At 39.0% G+C, this 15,345-nt stretch overlaps 1 protein-coding gene across 3 annotated transcripts in view; it reads right to left on the reverse strand.

Moving 5' to 3' along the window:
- Positions 1 to 15,345, reverse strand: part of HSPBAP1 (HSPB1 associated protein 1) — a 52,155-nt gene continuing 36,810 nt past the window's right edge. For all 3 annotated transcript variants that reach the window (XM_045851247.1, XM_045851249.1, XM_045851248.1), the window contains exons 6-8: positions 12,949 to 13,032; positions 739 to 849; positions 1 to 620 (exon numbers count right to left, since the gene is read on the reverse strand). In XM_045851247.1, coding sequence (XP_045707203.1) covers positions 87 to 620; positions 739 to 849; positions 12,949 to 13,032 — 729 coding nt within the window. In that variant the 3' untranslated portion in view covers positions 1 to 86. The remainder of the gene's footprint in view (positions 621 to 738; positions 850 to 12,948; positions 13,033 to 15,345) is intronic.

Raw genomic sequence — 15,345 nt, forward strand, 5'->3', positions numbered from 1 at the left:
TTTTTGCTTTTTCATCTTTTATTTAAAAATCATACTATTTTAAAAATATTTTAAAATATTATTTAAAAAGTCATTTTCTATTATAATCACAAACTTCTTCCTTGTATCAAAAGCTGTGCCACTATCTTGGTTACTTGTGGATGCACCAAGCAGTCCAGCAAGTCATCTGTAGAAATGCATGCTTGAGACAGGGCCCCAGTACTATTTGAAGCAATTGGTTCAATGAGTGCATTCTCACTTTTACTCCTCATTTGTTGCTTCTTGGTGCAGTGTAATTTTCCAAAGTGCTCTCCATCTTTGCCAACCAAGTCTTTACCATCATTTTTAAATATCTCTCCTCTTTGTGAAGGTGGTTCTTCAGAACTTGGTAGTACAGGAACCAGAGCAGGGCCAAAGGGACTTGCTGCCTTCTGTTTTACGGTTCCTAAGGTTAAGTTCTGACTACCTGTTTGTTCTACCTCCAAGAGGTTGTGCATATTTAATTCTTCCTTTTTCATGCACTCTCTGTTTGTTCTGAGCACTTGGATTTCTACTGTCTTAGATGCTCTGTAATGATCAAAAAAGGCAGAAACAGCTCTATTTAAGTAAAGGCAATTGATTTCATGAGATGTGTCCTCAACCTAAGGAAAAAGAAAAACCTTTTAGAGTGGTTACATAAACTGGAAAATAAGTCTGGTCAGGATTGATGTCTTACAGGAAGCTAACAGTCGTGATGGAAACCAGAAGCAGCCTACCTACCTCAGTTGGGTTTAGCCATGCTCTGGTACTGTGTGGGTCCTCTGCAGTTTTCAGGGCACAGACAAGCGTGCGGGTGATTGCCTCTTCTACCCGAGCTTGGTGGTCCTCTTCCTAAGTTGAGACAAAAACAAACAAAAAAAACCACCAACAAACTTTTTTTCCCATTTGTCTCTGTGTCTCATGGCTTAAAATGGAGAGTAGAGTCTCTTAATTATGTGCTCTGTGCTCACTAATATAAGTTTTGTTACATGAGGAATGAATATGTTGGCAAATCACAATTTTTATTGCCATCTGCCATCTAGAAGAGCTATAAAATATTTCACTAACCAAATTTAAGTATATACCTTGTCTATAAGGCACAGGACTGGAGTATGAACCACCCTGTGATGTTTTTCTGATCTTTTCCATTCTCTGAGATGTTTAAGCAAAAAAAAAAAAAAAAAAAAAAGAAAGAAAGAAAAATTATATATATTGAGGAAAAGCCCTGCTGATTTTGATAAGCTAATTGTTTTAGGAATGGGAGAAAAATTATAATAAATATGCTTAGCCACAAGAATGAGATGGTTAAACATGTAAATATGTTTTTTTAAACACAATAGATATAAACTATAGCATTAATGACAGATTACATTAAAAATCATTAACTTCTGTTTATCAAAATACACTATAAAAAAAACAGATGTCAAAACATATAGTATAATTGATATGAGATTAACATCTAGAATATACAAAGAATCTGTACATACTTCTATAAGAAAATGACCCAATTTTTTTTAATGGGCAAAAGACATGAAGATAAGCATTTCAACAAAAAACAATTATGTGACTAATAAACCTATAAAAATATGCTTAATCTCATTAAAATATGGGAAACATAAATTGAGAAACCCATGAAATTAGTAAAAGAAGGTCTGATGATTCCGAGTGGTAGAGAAATGTGCACTGACAGAAATCTTATACACTGATGATGGGAGCACAAACGGATAGAGCCATTTGGACAACACGTTGCTATCTTGTGAACTTGAGCATTGTATACCCTACAGACCAGCGATTCCACTCCGGATATACACATATCTTCTAGAGAAACTTGCACATCTGCACAAGAATATTCTATTTATAAAAGTAAAAAGTTATAAAAAATCCAATTATCCATAATAGAACAATGAACCAACTGTGGTACATTAACACAAGAAAATATACCACAGTAAAATGAATGACCAGCTACATGTGACAACACAGATAAGTCTTAGAAAAATAATATTAAAATTTAAAAAGAAAATCCCCACCAAGGGACACAACTTCACACTAGAATGGCTAGGATGTGGAGAAACCAGAACCTTCATACACTGCTAGTGGGGATGTGAAGGGTACAGCTGCTTTGGAAAATAGTCTGGCAGGTTCCTCAAAAGATTAAACATAAAGTTACTCTGTGTGATGGCTAATTTTATAAGTCAACTTGGTGTGCAGTTGCTTGGTCAAGCACTAGCAGAGACGTTGCTGTAAAGATATTTTGTTGATGTGATTAACATTTACAATCAGTTGAATTTAAGTAAAGAATATTGTCCTCAACAATGTGGGTGGACCTCATCCAATCAGTAAAAGGTCTTATAAGCAAAAACCAAGGTTTCCTGGAGAAGATGGGATTCTACCTCAAACCTGTAACAGAAACCCTGAGTGAGTTTCTAGCCTGCTGTCCTGTCCTACAGATGTCAGACTTGAGACTGTCACTTCAACTCTTGTTTGAGTTTCCAGCCTGCTGCCTTAACTAATACACCATATGACCCAGCAATTCCACTCCAAGGTGTACATCCAAGAGAAATGAAAACATATATCCACATAGACCTTGTACATGAATATTAACAGTAGCATTATTATTCCTAGCAGCCAAAAGCAGATACAACCCAAATGTCTACCAACTTTTCAGTGGATAAACAAAACATGGTATGTCTATACAACGGAACACATTCAGCCATAAAAAAAGAAATAAAGTACTGATACATGCTACCACATGGATGAATCTTAAAAATATTATGCTGAGTGAAAGACACCAGCCAAAAAACACCACATTATATGATTCCAGAACTAGCAAATCTAAAGGGACAATAAAAAGGTTACCAACTGACTATGGCTAGAGAGGAAAATGGGCGAGTAACTACTAATAGTTATAGGGTTTCTTTTTAGGGTAATGAACATGTACCAAATTTGATTTGGGTAGGGTCGCACAATTCTGTGAATATACTAAAAACTATTGAACTGTAAACTTCAATGGATGAACTCCATCATATGTAAGCTGTATCTTAATAAAGCCATTATTGAAAAAAACACAAGCCACATGGCGGCACAGGTAAACACAGCTCACCTCCTCGCACAACCACATCAAAATTACAACTAAAATACAGAACTATCACTCAGAACTGTCAGAAATAGAGTTGAATGTAAGTCCAACAACTACAGAATTAAAGAAACCACATCCATCTAGACTGGTAAGAGGGGTGGAGATGTGGAACGGGTTGGTCCCACCTCCATGTGCAATGGATAAATCGTTGGGAGGGATATCTTGGGAGCAAGAAGCCCCAGGCTCCACACCCAGCCTCCTGACCCAGGGTTCCAATGCCAGGAAGATAAATCCCTATAACTTCTAGTTGCAAAAACTGTCAGGGATTGAGTCAGTGGAAGAAACTTCTGGAGTTCCAAGAAGTTCCTCTTAAAAGAACCCATAAATAGACACAGCTACTCAAACTCACTCCCCTGGGCTCTGGAACCAGAGTAGCAGCTTGAAAGGCATCAGTGGCATACAAAGAGGAACTGAAGTATCTGCCATCAAGGTGAGAGCAGGTAGACAGCTTTTTCCCAGAGAGAAAGGCGAACAGAGGCCACTGTTCCTTTTCTGAGCCCTCCCCTCATGGAGCCACAGAGGAACAGGATGGTGTCATATCTAAGACTCCATCAACCTGGCTAACACTGTTTGTCCCACCCTGGAGATCCCCAGAGACTCTGTCCCACCCAACATAGGGGCCTATCAAAGCTGCTTTTCCATATGAATGGCTGGTCTTGGCTCATGCTATACAACTTCCTAAATCCCATCCAACAAGCAGCAGCCAGCCTCAGTGAGGCCCTAGCCCCTGTACCTCATGCTCCATGGTCCCAGGCTTGCCACTAGAGGCAACAAGACTAGATTCACAGCTTGGTTTCACCTGGGAATTTCCAAACCCAGCACAAGAAGCAGCCTTCTAAAATTGTTTTATAGCTCAGGCAGGGTGGCCCTGGGCAAAACACAGGTAGGGGCTGACCTTGGCCTGCACCATTTGGGGAAACCCCAGAGCACACCCAGTGGACAGCTACAGACCACACTGGAACACCACCACCCTGCCCCTGCATAGCTGATTCTCTGGAGGACGGAGCCTAGTGGTCAGTGGTCACAGCCATTCCTTGTAGCTGACTGGCCTGAGTAAAAGCCTCCCAGTGACCTGCCAATGACAATCAAGGCTCAACTGCAAGAGGAGGGTGTACTCAGCCCACATGAAGGACATACCTCAAGTACCCAGCTTGGGTGATAGGGGAGGCTTTGCTACTGGACCCTACAGGACACCTACTACATTAGGCCACTCTACCAAGACAGGGAGCAGCTCTGCCTAATACATAAAAACAAACACAGAGAGGCTGCCAACATGAGCAGACAAAGAAATATGGCCCAAATGAAAGAACAGCTCAAAAGTCCAGAAATAGAAGTAAACAAAATGGAGACGAGCAATCTATCAGATGCAGAGTTCAAAACACTGGTTATAAGGATGGATGCTCAGGGAACTTACTGAGGACCTCGACAGCATAAAAAAGATCCAGTCAGAAACAAAGGATACACTAATTTAAATAAAGAACAATATACAGGGGAACAATAATAGAGTACATGAAGCCAAGAATCAAATCAATGATTTGGAACATAAGGAAGCAAAGCACAACCAATAAGAACAAGAAAAAGAAAAAAGAATGCCCCCACCCCCCAAAAAATATGTGGCTAGTGTAAGCAGCCTCTATGACAACTTCAAGTTGCCCAACATTCACATCACAGGGGGGGCCAGAAGGTGAAGAGCACAAAATTGGAAATCTATTTGAAATAATAATGCAAGACAGCTTCCTTAATTTGGTGAAGGAAATAGACATGCAAGTCCAGTAACCACAGAGTTCCAAACAAGATAGACCCAAAGAAGTCCACTCTAAGACACATAATAATTATAAGGCCAAAGGTTAAAGATAAAGAAAGAATCTTAAAAGCAGCAAGAAAAAAGAAGTTAGCTACCTACAGAGGAATTCCCATAAGACTGTCAGCTGATTTCTTAAAATCAACTTTGCAAGCTAGAAGGGAATGGCAAGAAATACTCAAAGTCACGAAAAGCAGGGACCTACAGTCAAGATTGCTCTACCCAGCAAAGATATCATTTAGAATCAAAGGGCAGATAAAGAGCTTCCCAGACAAGAAAAAACTAAAGGAGTTCATCGTCACCAAACCATCATTATATGAAATGTTAAAGGGACTTATTTAAGAAAAAGATCAAAACTATGAATAACAAAATGGCAGTAAATACATAATTATCAACAATTGAATCTAAAAACACAACCAATAAGAACAAGAAGCAAACAAGAACAGAGACAGAAATCATGGATACGGAAAGTGTTTTGACGGTTGCCAGATGGGAGGGGGTGTAGGGGACTGGGTGAAGAGGTGAGGGGATTAAGAAGTACAAACAAGTGGTTATAGGGTAGCCATGGGGATGTACAGTACAGTATAGGAAATGGAGTAGCCAAAGAACTTACACGCATGACCGATGGAACAGGAACAGAGATGTGAGGATTGCCTGAGAGGGTAGAGGGGGGCGAAGGGGGTACAGGGGGAAAATCAGGACAACTGTAATATCATAATTGATAAAATATAATAAAAAATAAAAATAAAAACACACAAACCCAGAAGACTACATTAAATATGATCTGATTTGCATAAAGCTCAAAAACATGAAAAATTGAACAGTATATTTTATAGGAACATATAAATACATAATAAAACTTTCTGTTTAAGCAAGAGAATGAAGCTAGTGAAGGACTCAGATGGGGGACAGGATGGGAACACCGATGCAAGTTTTCTGTAACTTGCTAGTTTTAGGGTTGGGTTCACTGGTATTCATTATATTACCCTTTATATTGTATAAAGATATATATGCTACACATTGTGGGGGAACTCCATCCTGCAGAGCTCCCTGGCTCCTGTGGATGAAAATGAAACTACCAAGACCTGATCTGCTTGGGGAGAAAAGGGTGGCTAATCTCTCAGAGGAGAAGAGCCCGAGCATCTTTTTCCTTGGGCTTTTATTGAGTTTAGCTTGCATAGGGATACATATCAAAGAAGGAGATATGGTTTACAGATAACATTGTTGGAATCACAATGGTCCTTTTGAGTCACAGTCTGGTAGAAACAAACTCATTTTGTGCTTGGACTCTAAACATTTAGTATACATTGACTTGAGGGCATTCTTAGCAAAGCAGGTTTCACAGGATTTAGTGCATTCTTTTTTAGGCCTGATCACCCCTGGGAACCTCCTGTTCCAGCACAGGGCTGCACCTGCCTCTAGCATTGTTTCAGGCCTGAGTCAGGTAGGAGAAGCAAGGCAGCCAAGAGATTAGAAGACTTTTTACAGATTAAATGATGACTCAGGCTATGACAAAGCCAAGGAGTTAGGGTCTTTTGCCCCTTCTCTATAGTCCGCTAAGTCCTTCCCTGATGGTCCTTTCATGACTGTGCCTGTCTTAGGTTGTTCCTTCCTTGAGGAATCTTACCTGTCATTGGCTATCCAGCCATCCCCCAGGGGCCAAGCAGGGTGAAGTAAAGGGGGCAGAGCCTGCGCCCCTGCCAGGAGGATAAGTTTTGTCTCCTCAGTGTTTTATGGTCCCAAGGTCTCTTTACTTTGCCCTAGCCATGGGACCTTCTCACCTGTTGGTGAGGTTACAGCTCCTGAAACCAGACAGGACAGTTCCCAATAATGTATACATTCTTCTATATGTATGTATATAATAAATATATAATAAATAAAAATTACGAGTAAGAGGACAGCCTTTAAAAATTAACAAAAATATTTTCTGAAAAAGTCTGGAAAAATACTGATAAAATAAATATATTTCAACACTAAAATAAGGATGTAAAATGAATGAAAAAGGCACCATTGGGAAGAATTGAGAATTTACTTTACCCGTGGGCATATTAGAACAGACAGAATCTATATGTCTTTTATAGAAAAACTAAGAAAAAATGACTGTTGCACCTCCTGAACTGAACCAGTATCTACTTTCTTCCAAATCAATGTGACTCCTGACAGGAACACCAGAGCCTGAAGTTAGCCTGAGTTTATGAATACGGCGGATAGGCTTTGAGACCTCAGGGCTTTTGGGGGCTAAATTCAGCAACAGAAAGGAATTCTGGTCTAGTGCTTGTAGAGACATAAAGAAAAGCAATACATGACACAGAAAGATATAATTACTTAACTGCTATTTTGCACTTTAGTTTTTAAAGAAAGAATGAATGGTCTTCAAACTGTGATGTTTACAAAAGAAGTTATGATACTAATCCTTTGGAAAATTCTAGGAGGGACAGTTACAACAGATGGTATATACGGTAACAAGCTTTAAAAAGACCAGCGTGAGCCCTGGCTGGCGTAGCTCAGAGGATTGAGCGAGCGCAGGCTGCAAACCAAAGCATCGCAGGTTCGATTCCCAGTCAGGGTACATGCCTGGGTTGCAGGCCATGACCCCTAGCAACCCCACATTGATGTTTCTCTCTCTCTCTCTTTCTCTCTCCCTTCCCTCTCTAAAAATAAATAAATAAATAAAATCTTTAAAAAAAAAAAACAAACCCCAAAAACCAGGGTGAAAGCTTCCAAACTCTTGAGGCTATGTGAATTCAAATCTAAATAAAGTACGTACAAATAGTATTCTACAGTATATTAAAAAATAACACACCACAATCAAGTGTATTTGTTCCAGGAACTAAGGATGGATCAACTTTGGGAAACTCACTGATGTCATTTACTGCAATACTAGATATTTACCAAGGAGGAGCATTATATGATCATCTCCAGTGAAGCTTAAAAGGCACTCAACAAAATTCAATACTTTTTCTTGATTTTAGGAAACAAAAAAGTAATGAAATAGGAGTGGAAAATACTTTACATGATAAAATAGATACACAACTTGGCCCCAAATCCAGAATTTTATATAAAGAGAACTTACTAGAGAAATTCCCTCTAAAGTAAAAAAAAAAGAAAAAAAGGATGCCATTTTCTACCTAATATTTATTATTGAATTTGAGGTATTAGCCAATGTAATCAGATAGAAGAAAAGAGTAACAAGCAAACAAATAGGAAAGAAAGAGGTAAAACTGTTTTAATTTTTAGTCTGAGAGATAAATGGAAACACAAGATGGTCAATAGAAAAAATCATTACATGTGGATAAAATAATTCAAATGAACACATCCACATCCAACAGCCTTCACATACACAAATAATATCCAGTCAGATGATATAATGAGAGAAGATCCTACTTAACAAAAAAGATAAATACCTAGGGATAAAACTTAAAAAGAAACATGTAAATGCTATATGAGGAAAACTTTAAGATACTACTGGAAATAAAGAAAACTAGACGTGGACAAGTAGGGAGGTATCTCATTCTTGGATAGGGTAAGTTAATCTCATAAATATAATCTAAAATTTAATATGGATTGAATAAAAGTATCAATTGGTATTCATCCATGAAGCTAGATGAATTGATTCTGAAGATTACAGGAGAAAAATAAAATCAAGAGGAACCAGGGAACCACTGCAAATGAAAAGCTGTAAGTTAGCCCAACAGATATTAAAAACATACAGTAAGACATTTCTAAATAATAAAAGATAGAAGTGATGAAAGAATGTGAAGAAAGACCAGTGGAAGAAATAGACCCAAGTACAGATATCTAGTATGTGATAAGGTGACATTTCAAATCACCAGAAAAAAAAGATGGATTTTAAAATACATGATGGTCCTGACAATTCCATTATCATTTAGTAAAAGATAAAACTGGATCTCAACCTTATAGCATATGCTAGTAGAAACCTCTAGATGAACAAGAGGTCTAAATGTTAAAAAAAAAATCCAAATTCTAAAAACATTAGAGAATTCCTTTATGACCTGGTCATCCTCTTTCTAACGATGATTCACATACTAAAAGCTCTGAAGTTTAACAACACATCTTACTGGTGAGGCAGCAGAAGAAAGAAGCACTCTCATATATACTACTGACGGATATGCAAAATGGCACAATCACAGCCAAGTGGAATCTGGCAAAATCTAACAAAATTAAAGATACCTTTACCCTATGACTTGATAAACCAACTAGTAAGGCTCTACCCTGAAGACACACTTCAGCAATTATTAAACAACATATGCACAAGGTTATTCACTGGTATTATTTATAATTACAAAAGACTGGAAACAAACCCAACATGCATCCATATGGGAACTACTGAATCAGCAATGGTGCGGCCATATGAGAGGGTACTCACACAGCTGTTGAAAAAAGATTTTTCTGTGCTACTACAGAAATTATTGTACTACAATAATAATACAATGTATTATTGTATAATACAATGTAATACAATGTATTGTATTGATTTTCGACTGCAAGTCAAAATCAGGATTTTTTAATATATATAACATATACATTATAAATATATACAATATATAAATATATTAATATATAAATATATAATAGTAAATATATATGTATATATGTTTACAAAGAAGGCACACAGGAAGGACAAATTATTTATTTATAAATCTATATACATTCACAAAGAAGGTACCCAGGAAGGGCAAATTGAGAGTAAATAAGAGGGGATCCCCAGAGGGGACGAGCAAAATGGAGTGCAGGGGACAAGGATGAAAGGAGCCTTCTCCAAATACACCTTTCAATATAATTTGGTAAGTTAAATGTTTCACATATCCCAAATACTAAATTAGATCAAAATGGAAAAAATAAATCCTAACATTGGAAACAGAAACAAAGGAACCTAACTGACATCAGTTACAAAACCACAAATGGAACGAACTCCTTCACAATGACCACTGAACACACAGTGCTCTGTGCCCTCTGAGCGGGGTGTGGTCCAATGATGAAAAAGGACTGCGAACAAATTGAATTTCACTGGCAAGTTTCTTGGTTAGTAATATTAATACTGGAATTTTGGAATTGTAAATTTGACATCTTCAAAAACATTGGTGGATAATGCAAAGAAGTAAATACGTTACTGCAACTAAGGACCCAGAAATTCAGTATACGACAAGAAAGAAACCTTGTAGAGAGAAACAAAAAAGAAAAAACCTATAATGTTAACCGTGAATTCGAAGTCAGTCTCTCTCTCTCTCATCTATTTATCTATATTGTATTCTAGCTTCATCACTTAGAGTCTGAAAACAATGACAGCAGTAGCAACGAGCAACCTTAGAGCCCAAATCTGGATTTCCAAATACCATTCTCACTAAAAGAAACCTTGGCCACTTGGAGAAATTACTGACTTCCAAGTCTGGGGCAGGGCAAGTACAAGGTGATCCTGGGGCCGCTACTACACACCAGAAAGCAAGGATAAACACAAAGATCAATGGTGACTGATGTACAGAAAAGGCACAGGCCCGCTTGAAAAAGTTTCACTAAAAGCATAAATGAGACTCAAATTCACAATCACCTTGGGAAGCTGGAATGCTCAACCAAATCGACATGATGAAAACTAATAGAGATGAGTAAACAACAGGATTTAGGTTTAAAGAACCAGCTTTACAGGTTTAGGGTGGCGGACAATCTGACATGGGAGCTGATCGTGTGAAAAAAAGCCTAGGTATTTTAGAGCTGAATATGAACCCAAAGTGAGATAAGATTACTAAAAAAGTTAATGTAATATTATAAGCAGTACTGAAGACATTTAGGATCTAAGTCATGTGAGGGAGAAATCTTATACTCCACCAAATGAGGCCCACTGGTATTCAGTTTAGGTGCCATATATTAAGACGTCTATGCTTGGCATAATAGCTCTTCTCAGAGCAATTTCTATTTTTAAACACTTCTCATGTGCCAGGCACCGTATTAGATGCTTATACATGTTTTGTCTGACTTAAGCCTCACAACTACCCTACCAAAGTGAGTTCAATTATAATCCCTGTTCTACAAGTGAGGGAATTTAGGCTTGATGAGATTAAGTAACCATCTAGGTTAGATAGCTAACAAAGGTATAGATCTGTTAACTTAAGCCTGCCTAATTCCAAAGTCTATGGGCAAAATGGTGGGGAGTTTGAAAAGAAAGTCACTTAAAAATTTTTTACGGAAACCAGAGGTTTTAAGCCTGGAAAAGAAAAGATTAAGGAAACACAAAGCAGGTGTCCTCAAATACAAGGTCTGTCTGGGAAAAGTCCAGTCATTGTTAATATAATCAGAACAGTTTGCAGGACATCAATGTAACCTGGCAGCCAAAGAGAGCAGATTAGAATGCGCATGTGTGAAGAATGATGACTTCACTGTACTAGTCAGTGGTGGTGGTAGACGCCGTTGAGCGAGCATGTGTACTGTGTGGCCTTCACATTCAGAATGACTGAGGGAGTACAGCAATGAATCTGCACCAAATTTTGCATTAAGTTTGAATATTCCTCCATGTATTTGGATAGAAGGCCACAGCTATGGGCAACTGCAGATTGGCAGCTTTATCACAACAGACAACGCACCTGCTCATGTATCATGTCTCATACAAACTTTTTTGGTGAAACACTAAATCAGCCAAGTGACTCAGCACCCCTGCAGCCCAGATTTGGCACCCTGCAACTTCTGACTTTTCCAAAACAAAAATCACCTTTGAAAGGGAAGAGATTTCAGACCATTGATGATATTCAGGAAAATATGACAGGGCAGCTGATGGCGACTGGGAGAACTGTGTGAGGTCCCAAGATGCCTACCTCGAAGGGGACTGAGGCATGATTGTCCTATGCACAATATTTCTCGTATCTTCAATAAATGCCTCAATTTTTCACAATGTGTGGCTGGATACTTTCTGGACAGACCTCATATTTAGACAAGAAAAAATTCTGTACAGTTTCAGAAATAATGGGTATGGTAAGAAGCAGGCAGATGACAGTCCCAGTGCTCAACAACTAAATGAGCTACCTTGGGAGGAGAAGCATCTGTCAGGGCTACTGCAGATGTGACCGGTACTGGGAGTGGAAGTGGACTCCACAGACTCTGCACCTTGTCATCTGCTCCAACTCCAGTTCAGCAGGCTACCAGCAAAACTTCTGTGAGTCCAATGATCTCCTGCCACACCTCTCACCTAATTCCCAAGGGCTACAATTGTTCTCTAAGTTCACACAATACAGCTTCCTATTGCAGCAGTGCTTTATGTACCATCAAAGCCTTTCCCATTACCAAAGGGTCAGAAAAGCCTGACTGAGGGGAGAATACAGCGGCCAAAGAGAAGACGGGCAACCACGGCTTTGGGTAGGGGAGGGCAGAGATGTGATGAAGCCCTCCGGTTAAAAGGGCATAGGTACAGTCAAAACCTTTGGTTAAAGGGCACAGAGATGCAGTTAAGGCCTTTGGTGGAAGAGACAGACCTGAGCCAAATGAGCAGCCATTTTAATTGTCAAGCAGAATAGGCCACCAGAATGAAGCAGAGCATGTTGGAGGGAAAAGGCTTCTGGCAGAAATGAAATGATAAAATCTTAGCACCAAAAGACTCTGCCTGGAGAAAATGTTCAAGCCAGGACTGAGAATTCTGCAATTAGTTCTGAGAGCCCTGAACCAAGAAGCAGACATTTCTGGTCCAGACGGTGTGAAACGGGACTGGCAACATGGGACATATATGGCAGATCCAGCCAGGCCCAACACAGCTCTCCTAACAATACTGGTCAAAGGAAAAGACCCTGCACACCCACCTCAGGGCGCACTGTGTGCCCTTAAAAGAAAGAATGTCCCATAACTAAAAATCCTATTTCCAATTTAAACATCCATCAACAGAGCATAGAATACATAAACTATAGCTTATCAACACAAAGTAACACTGGCATGCTGTTTAAAATTAATCACCACGTTTGATAAATGGGCTTTGTATAGCTTAAAAGCAGGGAATATATATACTAAGAAAAAAAAGTACCAACTCAATCCACGAGTTTATGCTGACAGTGACAGGATCAATGGATTCCACGTAATGCCACCAGTGTCTGGGAACAAACAGAACCTGAAAACCAAACAAAATTGGTTAGCACAAGAAGACCTTTTATTTTCATTTTTAAAAATTTAATCTTTAGCCCTGGCTGGCGTAAGCTCAGTGGATTGAGCACAGGCTGCGAACCAAAGTGTCTTCGATTCCCAGCCAGGGTACATGCCTGGGTTGCAGGCCATGACCCCCAGCAACCACACATTGATGTTTCTCTCTCCCTCCCTCCCTCCCTTTCCTCTCTAAAAATAAATAAATAAATAAAATCTTTAAAAAAAATAAAAAGAACTTTTTAAAATTTAATCTTTATTGTTTTTTTTCCATTACCATTTAGTTCTCTTATACCCCCCTCCCCACTAGCTGCCATCTGCTCTCCATCTATGAGTCTGCCTCTGTTTTTGCTTGTTAGTTCAGTTTGTTCATTATATTCTTCATATGAGTGAAATCATATGGTATTAAGAAATTTTATTTTTAAATCAGAATCAAACCCTAATTGAGATGATACTAGAAAAAGAAAGTACAATAATACAAATGAATTTATAATATTGCTATAGGAAAGGAAAACAAGAGAAAAACCCCACAATTCTTTTATTCCTTTTTTAAAATGACAAATTCATATGTTCTATAAAGGATAGTCTCAGCTTCTCTAGTCTCTATTCTCCTTAGTCCCAGACCGTCTCTGTTTACATCTAAATCTTAGTGAAGGGTTCTGAGATTCTAATATTTCCTTCTTTGCATATCAAAATAGTTGCATGCATTCTGAGAAAGGGCATAGGTAAAAACCTAGGACATAGCTTCTGTGTCCTCACAGTCTAAACTTTAACCAGTGAAGTTGTAGTAAGTAGAAAGGTGGTATTACGTAGGTGGTAAATTAGATGAGTGGACACTGCTACAAGAGAACTTCGAAGATGGGAGCAGCAGGCATGAACTAAGGTCAGGAGCACCTGGACGGAGGAAGTGTGGTTTGAATCAGGGCTGGCAGAGAATTTAGAGCAAAGAATGAGGACATAGCAGAAGGGAGAAGTGGCACAGACAAGGGATATGGGACTCCTGAGGCACAGCAAGCAGGCCAGTCTTACAACTGCAGGAAAATGAGAGATGAGGTGGGAACGTGTTAGGTCAGGGACTGTGGGAGTGCTCTAAAATCAGAATGCAGAATCTGGACTTCATCCTATTGGCATTAGGAGTTGCTGAGAAACTTTGAGCAGGGGGGTGGTTACAACAGTGACATTATGTGAGTCTGGGAAGAACAAAAGATTCTTGCAATAGATCCATTATAAAATGTTAGGACCTAAATAGGAAGGTACAGTAGACAACAGACGGAGCAACAGAGGACTGCATTTGTCCAAGCTCAGTATGAGATTTCCCAGGGAAGGCTGAGTAGAACAGTTGGAGATGACATGAAGCTTTTGGGCTTCTGGTTTAGGGAACTGGTGGCACTTTCTATGGACAGAGTAAAGCCAAGAGATGGGAAGAGAGCTCCTTTAGCGAAACAGGACACCAGAAACAACTACTGGGTTTCATCATTACAAGGTCGTGAATGTCCTATTGCCAAGCGTACTTCAGTAAAGTAGTGAGAGAGAGAGCCAGTTTGTGGTGGGTTAAGGAATAAGCAGGATGTAAGAAAAACAAATATGACAAATACTCATTCGAATTTGGATATTAAAATCAAAGAAAAATGTTTATAACAACAACAATAATAACAAAAGGAAATAACAGTGTTGGTGAGGACGTGGAGAAATTGGAATCCTCATACACTACTGGTGGGAAGGTAAAATGGTGCAGATGCTGTGGAAAACATTTGATAATTCACTAAAAAGTTAAACACAGAGTTACTATATGACCCAGCAATCCCACTCCTAGGTATACTTACCCAAGAGAACTGAAAACATGTATTTGTACAAAAACTCATACACAAATGTTCACAGCAGCATTATTTATCATAGCCCCAAAGTAGTACAACCTAAATGTCCATCAACTGATTAATGGATAAACAAAATGTATCTCCATTCAATGGAATATATGCAGCCATAAAAAAAATGAGTACTGATAACATTCTACAGCATGGATGAACTTCAAAAACATTATTCTAAGTGAAAAAAGCCAGTCACAAAAACTTAAACAGTGTATGACTATACATACGTGACATGTCCAGAATAGGTAATTCTATAGAGAAATAGGTAAGTCATTGCCAGGGCCAGGGGGCGAGGGGAGGGTCAGGTGAAGGGGAGTAACAGCCCACGGGCTGAGGCAACCTGGTCAAGTCAGATGGCCTGAGCTGGAGTGCTCAAGTATGAAGGGAGCAGGAAGGGTGCCAGTGCGAAGGGAGCAAAG

This window comes from Phyllostomus hastatus, unplaced genomic scaffold (assembly GCF_019186645.2).
Source record: "Phyllostomus hastatus isolate PE091 unplaced genomic scaffold, TTU_PhHast_1.1 phas_contig_86, whole genome shotgun sequence".
Taxonomy (NCBI): Eukaryota; Metazoa; Chordata; class Mammalia; order Chiroptera; family Phyllostomidae; genus Phyllostomus; species Phyllostomus hastatus.